General features: G+C 67.1%; 2 protein-coding genes across 2 annotated transcripts in view; one reads left to right on the plus strand and one right to left on the minus strand.

The window, feature by feature from the left end:
• Positions 1-3,025: 3,025 nt before the first annotated feature.
• On the minus strand, positions 3,026-12,265 carry LOC114498745 (basic proline-rich protein-like). Its single transcript, XM_028514823.1, has 7 exons — positions 11,663-12,265; positions 11,139-11,233; positions 9,885-10,099; positions 9,441-9,594; positions 8,419-8,608; positions 7,996-8,194; positions 3,026-4,200 (listed from the first exon to the last, which is right to left on the minus strand). The coding sequence occupies exons 1-7, from the start codon at positions 12,263-12,265 to the stop codon at positions 3,026-3,028; spliced, it is 2,631 nt and encodes an 876-aa protein (XP_028370624.1).
• RNF144A (ring finger protein 144A) overlaps positions 3,171-13,216 on the plus strand; it is a 68,082-nt gene continuing 58,036 nt past the window's right edge. The window contains exon 1 of the mRNA XM_028516739.2: positions 3,171-3,383. The gene's annotated coding sequence lies outside the window, so the exon portion shown is untranslated. The remainder of the gene's footprint in view (positions 3,384-13,216) is intronic.

The raw sequence follows: 13,216 nt of genomic DNA on the forward strand, positions 1-13,216 counted from the left end.
CCCCAAGACCCCGGGACGGGGGGCAGGTCCGGGAGCTTAAAGACAATGAAGAGCCTCCAGGGGCAGCAGGTGTGCCCCGTCCTGGCAGCCGGGTCCCTGACTGCCACCTGGGGAGGAGGGGGTGGGGCGCTCAGCCAGATGGGGCCCCCGAGGAGGCGGACACTTCCCACTCCGGGAGGGAGGGGGACACGGCCCAGAGTCCTGCAGAGCGGGTCCCCCTCGGACGTGGTGGGCAGGGGCCCCAAAGACCAGGAGGATTTTGACGTGTTGTTCGTGACGCCACAAATCACACATGAGAAGCATATTAGAAAACACAGCGCAAAGCACAAGGAAGCCAATAAAAACGGCCAGAGGCTCACTGCTCGCTCTCTCCCCGGCTTCCCGGCCGCACACGTTTCGGCAGAACCGCGGCCACGCGCGGCTGCATTTGCCCGGCTCCTCTGGAGGCGCTCGAGGCCGCGGAGCAGGCTCAGGCTGCAGGGAGGGCACCCAGGCCCGACCGTCCACGCTGGCGGGCGAGGGGGGAGCCGGCGGCGGGGCAGACGCCCCAGTCTGCTTGAAAAAGGGAAGCGCCGGGTTTGGTTTTGAGCTGTTTACATGCTCGCTGACGAATGTGAGTGTCTCTCATGTTCGGGGAATTCACTTTATCTAAAAAAAAAAAACCATAAAAACAAAGCACTGAGCAAGCCGATTCCTGGGAGATTTGGGAAACTGCCCGAAGGGACTCAGTCTTCCTCCAGCCGTCGCGGCCTGTGCGCGCCTGATGCTGCACCCCCCCCCCCCCCCGCCGCCGTCCCGATGTGGGTGGTTTTCCTCCCACGCCGGGCCGCGCTCCGCACCAGCTGGGCACCCTGCCGTTCGGCTGATCTCAGGCGCTGTCGCCCTGGAGGCAGCGCCAGGTCCCCAGCCCCTTCCTGTCCCTTACGAGATCACGGTTCATTGTGAGAGGGTGTAACCCAGGAGCAGCCCAGGGCCCCGAGTGGGCCCAGGGTCCTCCCCCTGGAGGCTCTCTAAGCCCCTTCCCCTGGGGTGTTCTCGGAGGCTTCGCTGCACGGTCAGGCTCGACTGAGCCGTTGGCCTTTGATGCAAGGTCCAGCCGAGTCCCTGCCCAGAAGGCCAGCAGGGGGTGTGGACTGAGAGCCTCCGCTCTCCAACCACGCAGCTGGGGCTTCGCAGGCCCCGAGCTCCCATCACAGCGGTCCAGTCTCACCCAGTCTCTGTTCCGTGGGTGACACCCGTGCCCTGCCCACCCCCTTTCCTTACTTTAAACCTCAGGGACACTCTACCTGGGGCCGCTTCCACGGGGATTGAGCTCTGGGTGGCCCACGACCTGCGGCTGTGTCCTGACCCAGGCCTGACTTCCTCACGGCGTCCTTTCTGCTGGCCCGCCCCCCCCCCCCGTTCCTTCCAGGGGCCCACCCTCTCCCGGCCCCCGGGGGCTCTCCGGTCTGAGACTGGACAGTGGGCTCCGCCTGCCTGGCACCCCCGCCCTTGGCTCCCTTCCGGCCACACCGTCCCTCCCAGTGGCTCTACCATGAAGGCGTCAGTCAGTTTGAACGAGACCCAGCTGCCCTGGCCGGTGTGGCCCAGTGCACTGAGTGCGGGCTGCAAACCAAAGGGTCACTGGTTCTATTCCCAGCCTGGGCACAGGGCCGGGTGGTGGGCCAGGTCCCCAGTAGGGGGCGTATGAGAGGCAACCACACATTGATGTTTCTCTCCCTCTCTTCTTTCTCCCTTCCCCTCTCTGTAAAAATAAATAAATAAAATAAAATAAAAAACAAACTAGACCAAGCGGCAGTGACAACACAGCCTAAAACACCCTCCTGGGACCCGGCGACCGAGGGCCGCGTCTGACTTCATTCTGTGGCTCAGCCGTCGCCACGAGGAAGGTGCCTGGCCTGTCGTCTCTGCCCAGCCCGGCAGTGACACTCCTGCCAGCGTCTGGCGACCCAGATGAGTCACAGGGTCCTGCCCGAGAGCCGGGCCGGGCAGCGTGCCGGAGCACAGAGGTGCTCGGGGAACGTTACGTGTCTGCCCGCAGGGACGCCGGCCGGCACCAAATGCGGTCTGGCCATTCCTGCAGAACCCTGGGGCCTTCCAAAACTCTGTGCAGCCACAAGGGCCACCTTCCGCCCCTCGCTGGCCGTGACCTTGGAACAGCCCCCGAGGCGGTGCCCCAGCTCCGAGTCTCCTGGTGTGAAACAGAAAGACCAGATTAGCCTTGCCCTCTGGCCCCAGCATCCCACTAGGGTCAGTGGCATCTGCACCTGAGTCGCATGCACGCACCAGTTCGCAGAAGGTTCTAGAAAACAAATGCATTTATTTCGCCCAAGGACTGTGAGCGCCCGGGCTCGCTCCTCCAGCGCCGGGCGCGGCGGGGCACAGGACAGACAGGGTCCCTACTTTCTGGGAGGGTGCCGGGGAAAGTGCTTTTACTTTTCTCAATGAACACAGTAGCAAACTCCTGCTTTGCCACCACTGAGGTGACCCCCTCCATACGGCATTTGCTTTTCACTGTGACGCCGCTGGTCTGTGACACGGCAGTCACATGTGAGCAGCTTCAGAGCAGACTCGGCAGGCAGGGTGTGGAGGGAGGGTGCGAGGGGGTTCCCGGTTGCTCCGGAGAGAGGGGTCCTTCCTGCCCAACCCCAGCACGCTGCGTCCAGTGTGCATGCATGAGCGACCGGGACGCTTGTGTAACTTCCAGCTCCTGGGGGAGCGGTGACACAGAACCCTGCAGGGCTTCTGCCTTGGAAGACCTGCCACTCGGACCAGCGGGGGCCCTCACAACGGGGCGTGGATTGTCCTGGCCCCCTCTCCTCCACCACTCCAAGGACCCAGGGAGTGGGGTGGGAAGACCTTTCACGTGATGCCGGTGGGGAAAGGGCCTCTGATGGTGCACCCATTTCTTTCTGGCTTGCTTATGAGCCCGCCCCCTGGCCCCAGGCTGCTGACACTGGGGGGCTGTCGGCATTGGGGGACTGTCTTCTGGTGGCAACCAGGCAAGGAGCCTCGCTGGTCATTCTCACCCCCAGGCAGCGGGCCACCCTCTGGAGCCCAGGGTGCCCCGGCCCGGCCCGGCCCGCCCGCGCGCGGCTGAGGGCGGGCGGCAGGGGGCGCTGCGCGGCGGCGGCGGGAGCTGGCTACTCCGCGCCCGCGTATTTGCGCCGTTCGCGCCGCCGCCCTGTCTCCCCGCCGGCTGCGCGCCCCGGCTGGAGGCCGGGCAGGGAAGAAAGGGCGGCTCTGGGCGGGGCGCGGGCGCGGGGCGGCGGGAACCCGGCGCGGACACCCGGCCGCGACACCAGACGCGGGCGGAGCGCTTGCAGCCCTGCCGCGGCCGAGCAGGAGCGACAGCCCCTGGAGCGCGGGCCGCGCGGGACCAGGTGGGTGGCGGCGTCCCCTTTGTGTCGGCATCTCGGGACGGGAGCGGCGGAGGGGGACCGAGGGATGGGGCCGTGCGGAGGCGGGTCCGGGCGCTCGGATCGGGGTCCACTGTGGGGATGCGTGGGCTCCGTGCGGAGGGCGCAAGCCCGGCCCTGGCCTGCCTCGCGGGGGCCTTGGCACCGCGGCCACTTGAGGACCGCGGGTCCCACCTCCCCGGCCCGCGCGCGGGTCTGTAGCGTTGCGTGCGTCCCTGGCTTTGGGCTGGCCCGGCGGAGGGTGGCCGCTCGCAGGCCGCGGATGGCGGGGGCCGGGCAGGGCACTCCGCCGGGGCGTGGGGAGGCGGCGCGTTCGGAGCGTCCCCGCTTTGCACATCCAGGGAGCCCGCAGGACCGTGGCCGCCTGCCTCCCGCCAAGCCCACCTGGGCCGAGGGGCTGGGGACGGTGCCCGCGGGTCTCCCCACTTCTGTCCTAGCCCTGGCTGCCCCGCACCATCCTGGGCGCCCGGCCTGGGTCGCCGTGCGGGCTGGAGGCCCCAGGCCCTGAGGAAGAGGCCACTGCACTGTGCCCTGATGATCTCCGCAGACAGGTCCCACGACGGTCCCTCTGAAGTGCCCTCTCTGCCCGTCTCTGCCCGGCCCGTGGTCCCCTTGTGCCAGGTGGGGGGCAGGGCGAGCCGGAGGAGCTCGCTGAGCCCCAGGCGGGCGTCGGGAGTGGGCCCTGCTGCCCTGGGGTAGCCTTCGGTGCCTGCACTGGGAAGTGGCCCCGAGTCTTGCTTTGACCGGTGGTGGAGGGGTCGCTCCTTCCTGGGAGGGGGGCCTGGGGACCGAGGGAGGGCACATCCAGGGACTCTGGCCAGGGCTGGCCCTTGGCGAGGGGCTCTCCAGGAGATAAAACCTGTCTGTGAGTGGCAGGCGGAACGGGGGCTGGTGCGGATGCCTGGGGGCTGTGCCAGGAGGGGGGGCCAGGCGGAGGCCCAGGGCCGCCCGTGTGGGGGAGAGCCCGCTTGAAGGGGGAGCCCTCCAAGGCGGTAAGAAGGGTCGCTGCCTGCAGAGGAGGGGAGGGGGCGCACAGGGGCATGCCGGGGGCTGTCCCGTGGTGCTGGAGCCCGGGGAACTCTGTGATGTGCTCCCTTCCCCGGGGCCGATGGTAGGATCTGTCTTCTGCAGTTCCCGAGTTTCTTTTTAAGTTTTGCTTTAATTATTCTTTAAGAGTGCGGAGAGATCATGCCCAGAGAGGGCAGACGGGGACAAATGAAGAAATCCTTGGATTCCAGGCCAGCTCTGGTCTGGACCCCGTGGCAGTGGGAGGAGTGAGCTGAGCCTGCTTCGGAGGGGGCAGGGCTGCGTTCAGGGCGGGGGTGCGTGGAGCGTGAGCCTTGGGGGTGGGCCCCCACACCGGCACTGCCGCCAGCGGGGCCGGCGTGGATGAGGTCCCCGTGAGGACACGGGATGCGAGTAACCTCACTTGAACGGCAGGGAGAATGCCCGGGTCCACACAACTGGAGTTGGCAAGTTTTGGGTTTCAAGGGGCCCTTGAACCTCGTGCCACTAAACTGGGGAAGGGAACTACAGAAGGGTGAGCCCAAGTGCTGGGGGCAGCGGGCACCCCCGGCGAGGCACGGGTGGGGAGCGCATGGTCCCCGCTGAGTCAGAGCTCCCCGGGGCTCAGAGGGGGGACTCGGAGGGGGCCCCACGCACAGTCCGGCCACAGCTGCCGACACCCCTCCGGGGAACGTGCCGCTCCGCAGGGCAGGCGCTGGGTGTCGCCTCACCTGGTTTTCCCGCTGTGATTCATGGTTCTCCTCCTCCCGGGAGCCTTTCTCTTCGAGGGAGAGGCCGGAGGAGGCCTGTTCTCTCTGGGGCTAGGAACCAGAGCTGTTAGGCCTCTCAGATTCCTGGCTTCGCCTCCCCTGTGACCCGGAGGACACTGTGGACACTCGGAGGAGAGGTCCGGGGCCCCGGCCAGGGGGTCCCTGCTGGTCCCTGCTGTGCACTCGAGCTGGGGGGGGGGGGGGCGTGGAGGTGTGTCAGCTGCCTGGGGCTCTGGGGGCCTGCAGGCTGGAGCCACTCAGGACAGTGTGCAGTCCTCAGACTCTTCCGGGCGTCTGGCCGAGCAGGGGTGCCCCAGATTCGCGGGGTGCGGCGTAGCAGAGGCGGCCTGGAGGCGGTGAACGGAGTGGGGTGTCTCCACAGCCGCTCCGGGTGACCTCCCGCCTCACACCCAAGCAGCACGTTGGGCGTGCTTTTCCCTGAGACTGGCAGGGTCGCTGGAGGAGGTCGTCCCTGGGGCCCGCCCCCTCCGACCCCTGCGTCTGCACGTCTGCAGGACTGACACTCCAGGACGCCTCTGCCTGGTTAGACGAGCGCCTCGAATTGAAGCACCCGCCCGCACACCTGCCTCCCGGGGACCAGGCGCGAAGGACAGAGCAGGTACAGCCCGTGCGTGCCCCAGCTCGGTGGCCCCGGGCGAGGGTCTGAACCTCTGCACGGCCCCCCATCCTGCAGCTGTGAAACGAAGGTGTGGGCCGAACCGAGTTCCGGGACCCGGACAAGCACGTGGTAGGCAGGGGTCCCCCGCCACCGCTGGAGACTCGTGGCGCAGCCGGGAAGGGAGGCCAGTCTCCAGCACGTGGTGCCGAGGGCGGGGCTCCGGGGCGGATGGTTCGCCGCGAGGGGTTTCCACCCTCCTTCTCCCTGGAGTCGGACCCCTGCCCGGACCTCGCTTCCAGGACGGCCCGCAGGCCCCCGGGGCCGGGGGTGCTCTCAGGAGCGGGCAGACAAGCTGGGTGCACGGGAGACACTTTCTTACATTCTAGGTTCGTGCCTTCTGCATTTCTCATTGTTGGTGTAGGCTCCTCGTGTCTGCACTGGAGGGAGACCGTCGTTAACACTCAGGGAGCGTTCCTGTCTCCAGGTGCCGACAGCACGTGCTGGGCGGGGCCGGGGGTCCGTTCTCACCTGCTCCCAAAGGACAGCACGGGGGCGCTCCTGTGCCCGAGACCTGGGGGGCAGCTGCCTGTGAGGAGCTCTGGTGGGGGTGAAGCAGGAGGGGGGCTGTGCCGGCCCCGCCACCCGAGGGGAGGGCGCCTCTCTGACTCCCGTGGCCCTGGGGGCCGTGCCGATGGCGAGGACTGTCCCTTTATCCCTTCAAGGTCTGTCCCTGCATCCGGGACATCTGTCGCTGGCCAGGGGCCACTGGCCCGTGGTTCTCCCAACCTGCCCTGTGTTGCTGGCTCGTCTGCCTGGCTCTGTTATTCCGAACGGCACCCCGTGGCGCTCCCTGTGGCCCCCACTCCAGGAGGTTCACCCACATCCCCCCGAAGCCCAGCAGCCTGCTGGTTGCCCCGCCCCCCCAGCTGGGGTTGGGGGGCTGCAGACCCCCGCCTCAGACGGCCTCTTCTCGAAGTGGGACTTCTCTTGCATAGCCGTCTGAAGCAGGAGCCAGGCAGGATTTAGGGGGCTGTCTGGGGTGCCGTGCACGGACCTCTCTGGTGTCCTTATCATTCTGCCCGCTGACCCCTGTCGCCTCCCTGCCAGGGCCCCTTCCGCAGCGCCCAGCTTGTGAAGTGCACAGAGCACCCCTGGGTGGGATGTGGGGCTCCGTCACTGCTGGGCACTGCTGGGTCCCCGCTCGTCTCTCACAGCCCCCTGCCCCCGTTGGGGCCGAACCCCCCCGGGTGATCCCCACGGGCTCGGCACATGCCTCACCTTGTTCCCGCCGCCGGGGAGTCGCGGACGTGGGGGGCCACACCCAGTCCCGGCGCCCCAGGGGCGAGGAAGGCGGGCGTCTCGGCCTCTGCGATCGCCCCCGCAGCTCTGCCGTTGGCGGCCTCTGTCGCTGCCCTGTTACTTCCTCCGCGAAACCACGGGTCTCACCAGGGCAGACGTGTGTTCGGTTTGGCGCTTCCTCCGGGCCCCGCGTGGCACTTCCTCCGTGCATTTTTGTTTCCTGGCCGAACTTGAGGTAGAGCAACTTGGTTCCGGAGGGGACATTCGGGGAAAGGGGCCCCGAGGGCACGAGGGCACCCTGTGTTCTGTCTGTGGGAGGCCGAGGCACCCAGCGGCCGTCCCTCCACAGGGCGGGCGGGTGTCAGCTTCGGGTGCAGGCTGACGAGCGTCTAGGTGCGCGGCTCCGGCCTGGGGGGCGGGAGCCAGACTGGGACCATCCTGGGCCCTGTGGCTGAGTGGGCAGCAGGTGACACCAATCCCAGCATCCCAGGACGGTGGCCATGCAGGCTGGCTGGAGGCCATGCCTGGACCCCAGGATGCAGGGAAGGGACGGACTCGGCTCGCCCTGCAGGGCCCACAGTCCAGCAGCGGAGGTGAGCTGCCCATCTGAGAGTGAGTTGGGCCCAGCCGTCTGGAGAGGGAGTGGCTGGTGGGGGCGGGCGTGCCTGTGGGGAGCCGGGGACTCGGGGCAGTGTGGAGACAGGGGGGGCTCGTGCTGGTGCAGAGAGACCCCGGGATGGAAGCACGGGGTCTGTTCCAGGGGACACAGGGCAGTCGGGCTGGTGGGTGGGCCCTCAGGGATGGGAGAGCGTGGGGCGCCCTCAGCCTTGTAACCCTGGGGTGCTCCAGGGAGCGAGGTGGCCAGAGCTCCTAGAAGGCGCGCCTGCCGGGAAGCGCAGTGTGGCGTGGGTCCGCGTGGGCTTCCGTGCCGGAGCGGCCGCTGCTGCGGAAGGCCCTGCCTGCCTGCGGGTGACGGAGTCACAGAGGCCCGTGCCGTCATCGCTGTCTCTGTGGTGGAGCCGGTTTCTCGGGTCCCTGTCGTTCTCCCGCGGTCTGGGGGGCAAGTTCGCGTTCAAAGGCACCTGGAGGGTGTGTGGTTCAAGAGCAGCTTCGCTCTGGGGAGTGTGCAGGCCCGGGGGGTGCGGCAGGCCGGCCGTCCTGTGACCAAGAGCACACGGGCGCACTCAGCCCCAGCGATGTGTTTGCCACGCAGCGCTTCGTGGCCGTGGCAGCGTGCCAGCGGTTAGTCATCCGGGGCGAGGGGACCCCAGGGGCGTCCGAGACACGTTCGGAGACGGTGGCTGACCCTGAACATCTCTCCCCCGTCCCGCGGCAGGGCCCGGCCGCGCCGGCCTCGGGTGTGGAGGGAGACGCCGCAGCGCCGGCTCCCCCCACTGAGACCACGGCCCTCTGTCTCCTCCGTCTCGGGGAGGCGCTCGGCCTGGCCCCGGGGGCCGAGCCGGTCTGGGGGGGGCGGCCCAGGGTGGTAGACAGGCCTGGATAGGCCAGGGAAAGGAGGAAAAAGGCTCATGTGCCCCTCAGAAACTGCCTCTGGCTCCGTGTCTGCTCCCTCCGTCCTGCCCCCCCCCCCCATGGCTCCCCACCTGCCCCCGACCTCCCGCGCAGGGCAGAGCGGGAGACGCAGGGCGCTCTGTGTCCGCAAGGGGGGGGTGCGGGGAGGGGACGAGCGCCCTGGTGAAAGGGACCGCAGGCCCTCTGCCCGTGGGAGCACAGCGACACGGTGCCGTCTGTCACCCAGGAAGTGAGCGCTCCCCAGGACTGACTCCGCTGGCGCCCTGACCTTGGACTGGCAGCCCCCGGGACTGTGAGGAGTGAATGTCGTCTGTCTGTCAGCCGCCCCCCCTCTGCCCCCGTGCTGCAGGGCTTGTCCCCATAGTGATCGTCGAGATAGACTGCGACAGGCAAAGGTGGCCGGTCCCCAGCCACGTGGGAGCCGGGCCCGCTCTCCCGATCCCGTCTGACCTTGACGGTCTGGGAAGGCCCTAGTGAGGTCACATTCTCAGTCCTGGGGCTAGGAGTTCCACATGGCTGTTGGGGAACACACTTGGACCCCTAATGCCCATCCACCGGGGTCAGGAAGTGCGTGTTTGCGGGGGCTTGTGCGTTACTGTGCGTTACTGCGTGTTACTGCGTGTTACTGCGTGTTACTGTGCGTTACTGTGCGTTACTGCGTGTTACTGCGCGTTACTGCGCGTTACTGTGCGTTACTGTGCGTTACTGCGTGTTACTGCGTGCTCGCCCAGCAGCAGAACACTAGCCAGCAAGGACTCAGACAGACCGGCTCTGTGTCCTCAGTGACAAGGCAACCAAAGCCGTGGCCGCCGGCGTTGGTGCAGCTGCTCGGTGCTGTCACCGCGGACCCGGGGGCTGCTGTGTTGCGCCACTGTCCGCAGCCGGTGCCCTCTGCCCTCCTGCAGGCGGCCGGGGCTCACAGGGCCCCTCCAGGGCTGCCCGAGGACGTCTGAGCAGGAGGTCGCAGGAGAGGGGGCGGGGGAGGTCGGTGTTGCCCACCTCTGTCCCTTGCCCTCAGGGAAGAACGGGCTCTTCCGGAAGCACTGTGGCTGTCGGTCTGTCTGTGTCACTGGTCTGGGCGTCGTGGCAGCTCCCGGGGCCCAGAGGCAACAGCGAGGTTGCAGGGCCCGGGGCCCCTCCTGGAGAAAGGGCTGGACCGGGCAGAGGGAGGAGGCCCCGCCCTGGGTGGCACAGGCCAGGCGGCTGCTGAATAGCCGGTCTTTGCTTCTTTCACCTTACGGCCGGGGTCCAGGCCGCTGTGCACGCGGCTGAAAGGTCCCTGGTGCCGGGCACACCAGAACCTCCCACGAACCTGTGCAGCCTCGGGGGCAGCGGGGACCGAGAAATCACAGCCCGACCTGGGCATTTCCGTGCCCCTGACAGCCGCACAGCGCCAGGCCCGGGGCCAGTGTGCGGTCCCCTGCTGTGCGGTGACCTCATCAGGGGTCTTCTCCCTGCAAAGACAGCCACGTGCAGAAGCAACCGCACCGACCCTTTCTTTCCTTTGTCCATTTATTTACCCGTTCACTCGGCCAGACCTTCTCGGAGCCAGGCGCTTCCAAAGGCAGATGCAGGGATGCACAGTGAGGGCGAGGGTGAGGCGAGGGGGCGGGGGGCTCCCCAGAACCAGGCGAGGCGAGGGGTCTTCTGGAAGCAGCAGGGCAGGTGCTAACCTCTTGCACCCGATTCCCGTCTCCCTCCAGTAAAAACAGCCCGAGGGGACACAGAAGGGCCCCTTTCCCTCCAGCAATATCGTGTAACATCCGTGTCTCCCGTTTGTGAAATGGCTCGGCATCTCAGGTGCGCGCTCTCCCGCCTGGCGCGTAAACACGGGCACGGCCGCTCCCCAGGCCGGGCGCTGGGCCGTGCCAGGCGCAGCCTGTTCCCCGCTGAGCGTGCTCCTCCCGCCGCGAGGGAAGACCAGCCCGTGTCTGCTCGTACTTTAATCTCCCCTGGGGTTTTTTCTCCTTTGGCCCGAAGCCCCGGTTCCTTGGCAGTGACCTTGCTTTCCCTCCGTCCCTGGCCCCGGGCAGCGGGTGCAGCCTGCCCCGGGACCAGCCGTTCTGCCCTCAGGGGCCGCTCACTGGAGGCCTTGGCTGCGCCCCGCCGGCCCGGCAGATAAGGCCGCCCTCTCAAGGACGGTGTTTATCTGGGGCGGGCGGGACCCCTCCCTGGTGCAGTAGGAGCCAAGCACGGGCGGGCGGGCAGGAAGGCAGAGGGGCTGGCCCCGGCCGCAGCCACCGCCCCCCCACCCCCCACCCCACACACTCCCAGGGAGCCGTGCCGTGGGTGTGGAACGCACCCACCCAGCCCCCAAGACCGGTGGAGCACAGAGTGTGAGGCGTCCCAGCAGGGGGGGCCTGTATCCTGCTCTCGCGCCGAGGGGTCTCAGTCGGGCCCCCTTGGCTTGAGCAAAACATACCACGAACGTTGATTTTCCTTGCTGGTTTGTCCTGTTGTGTAAATGCAGACACTAGACCATTTAACAATTACGTATCGGCCCGCACAGCTCCCCGGACGGATGGTCGGGAGGGACTTGGAGACGTGTATTTCCTCCGTGTGCTGAGCAGCCCCAGCCTCCTCTGGCCCTTCCGGGGGGGGGGGGGGGGGGGCGGGGCCCAGAGCGACCAGCGGTGCTGGCCCGAACGGTAGCAGGTCCCAGCCCGGTCCCTGCGCTGTGCCCACTGCCCCCGGGCCGCTCCCACTCGCTGCCATGAGTGAGCTCGGCTGTGGACGTTCATGCCCACGTGGGCCAGCGGGCACCCCCTTCTCCGTCACCTCTGTTGTTTGGGCTCAACCGTGGAGTGACTCGGCTCAGCTGGGTGTCAGTTCAGGTGCAAAAGTCCTTCTGGGGCTTTTATTTATGTGTAAAACGAGGGGTTTGGTGTGGAGGAATTCACACTTTTGCCTACAAGACTCTGTGACAACGATTCCCTGGACTTCCGGCTCACGTTGGTGGAACGTCCCCTGCTCCCCTCAGCTCCCCACCCACCTGTCTCCCACTCCCTCCCCCGCACCTGTTCCCGGGCACTGCCGGTTCCCCGCCTGCCTTCCGCGTCCGAGGCGCCCGCCGGGTCTCCCACAGACAGGGGCCCCCTGAAGACGGGCTGACAAGAGGCCTCTCCCCGACCGGCACCTGTCCGGTGTGAGTTCTGCCCCCCGCCCCCGGCCGTGTCTCCGTGTCCCAGCGTAGGGTCTTGAGATGCGCTGCCCCCCAGCTGCTCCGTCCGCACCCAGGGAGCATCTCCACTGCCTCTGCCAACCAAAGATCGATTCGGGGCCAGCAGGAATCCCCCGCCCGGGGTGCGGTGAGGATGGGAACTTCGGTCCATGCAGACAGCTCCGAGCTGCTGCAGCTGGGCGGGGTGCCCAGCACGCCGGGGTCGGAGGGGGCAGCCCTGGGGCGGGGCTCCTCCTAGGCCTGAGGCACCGTCTGCACCCGAGGCCCCGGATTGGCAGGGGCTGCTGGGCTCCTCCTTTCCGTCTGAGCCCGGGTCGCACCTGCCGGGAGCCCTTCTCAGCCGGTTGGTGGGTGTCTCCCTTCTCAGGGCCCACGCCGCCCGGCTCCTTTCCGGCAGCTGCACCCGCACCTCCCAGCTGCCCAGTATTTTCTGCCGCATCGCGGACACACGTGGCCTTCCTGGCCCGTGTCCTTCTCTGGCCCGGGCTCCGTGGCCGGCTGCATTTCCTGTGGTCAGCTGACGTCCCCTGTGGTTCTGGGATTCCCCGGGCACCCCCTGCCCTCGGGTCCCCTGCTCTTCCTCCACCCCGGCCTCAGCTCAGCTTGCCTCTCCTGACGGCCTTCCTGGCTCTTCCCACGGACTTTCCTTCCATTTCCCAGGACCCCTGTGTGGTCCCTTCAGGCCTCATCACGCCCCTGAGCTGCTCTGGTGTTTTGTGCACGACGTCGGCCGAGTCTGCACCCCGTCCCTCCCTGGACGCGGCGGCCACGGCACCTGAGGCCGAATGTGTTCCGCACAGAACAAGCGTGTTCCCGTCCTGGAAACACGTGTGAGCTCTGGAGTGTCCTCATGCTGACACAGCCGAAATGTCCTGCAGCCAGCTACATAAACCACATTTCCCCCGAAGTGTCAGTGAAAGGGTGAGCTTCGGGGTTTGGCGCGATGCCGGCGAGGCCCCGGGAACGAGATACCCCCAACGTCAGAGCTGCCCTCCACGCGCCTGCCTCGCCCCCATCCGGCCCCGACCGCAGAGACGAGGCGCAGATGCGGGCTCTGCCTCGTCACTCTGTCCTGGGTGACCGTGCGGCAGGTGGGGGGGAGGTGCATCCCACTCGTGTTTGAGTTCCCAGCTTCAGCGCAGCACACTGAACTGGACTCCATGTTGTGTCAAGGACGAAGGACCTGAAGGTTGGGAGTGTCACTTTATAACCAATGTCAATGTCGAGCCCCTGTGCTGTGCACCTGAAACTCATCAAATGCTGAACGTCAACTGTAACTGAAAAATTTAAAAACCATTTTTAAAAAAAGAGAAGACTGTTTTGTAAAGAGAACAGTAACAACACACGGTCCTGTCTGAAAAACCACCCTCAGGGCTTTTAAAACCACTGA

The sequence above is a fragment of the Phyllostomus discolor genome, chromosome 6, assembly GCF_004126475.2.
Source record: "Phyllostomus discolor isolate MPI-MPIP mPhyDis1 chromosome 6, mPhyDis1.pri.v3, whole genome shotgun sequence".
Taxonomy (NCBI): Eukaryota; Metazoa; Chordata; class Mammalia; order Chiroptera; family Phyllostomidae; genus Phyllostomus; species Phyllostomus discolor.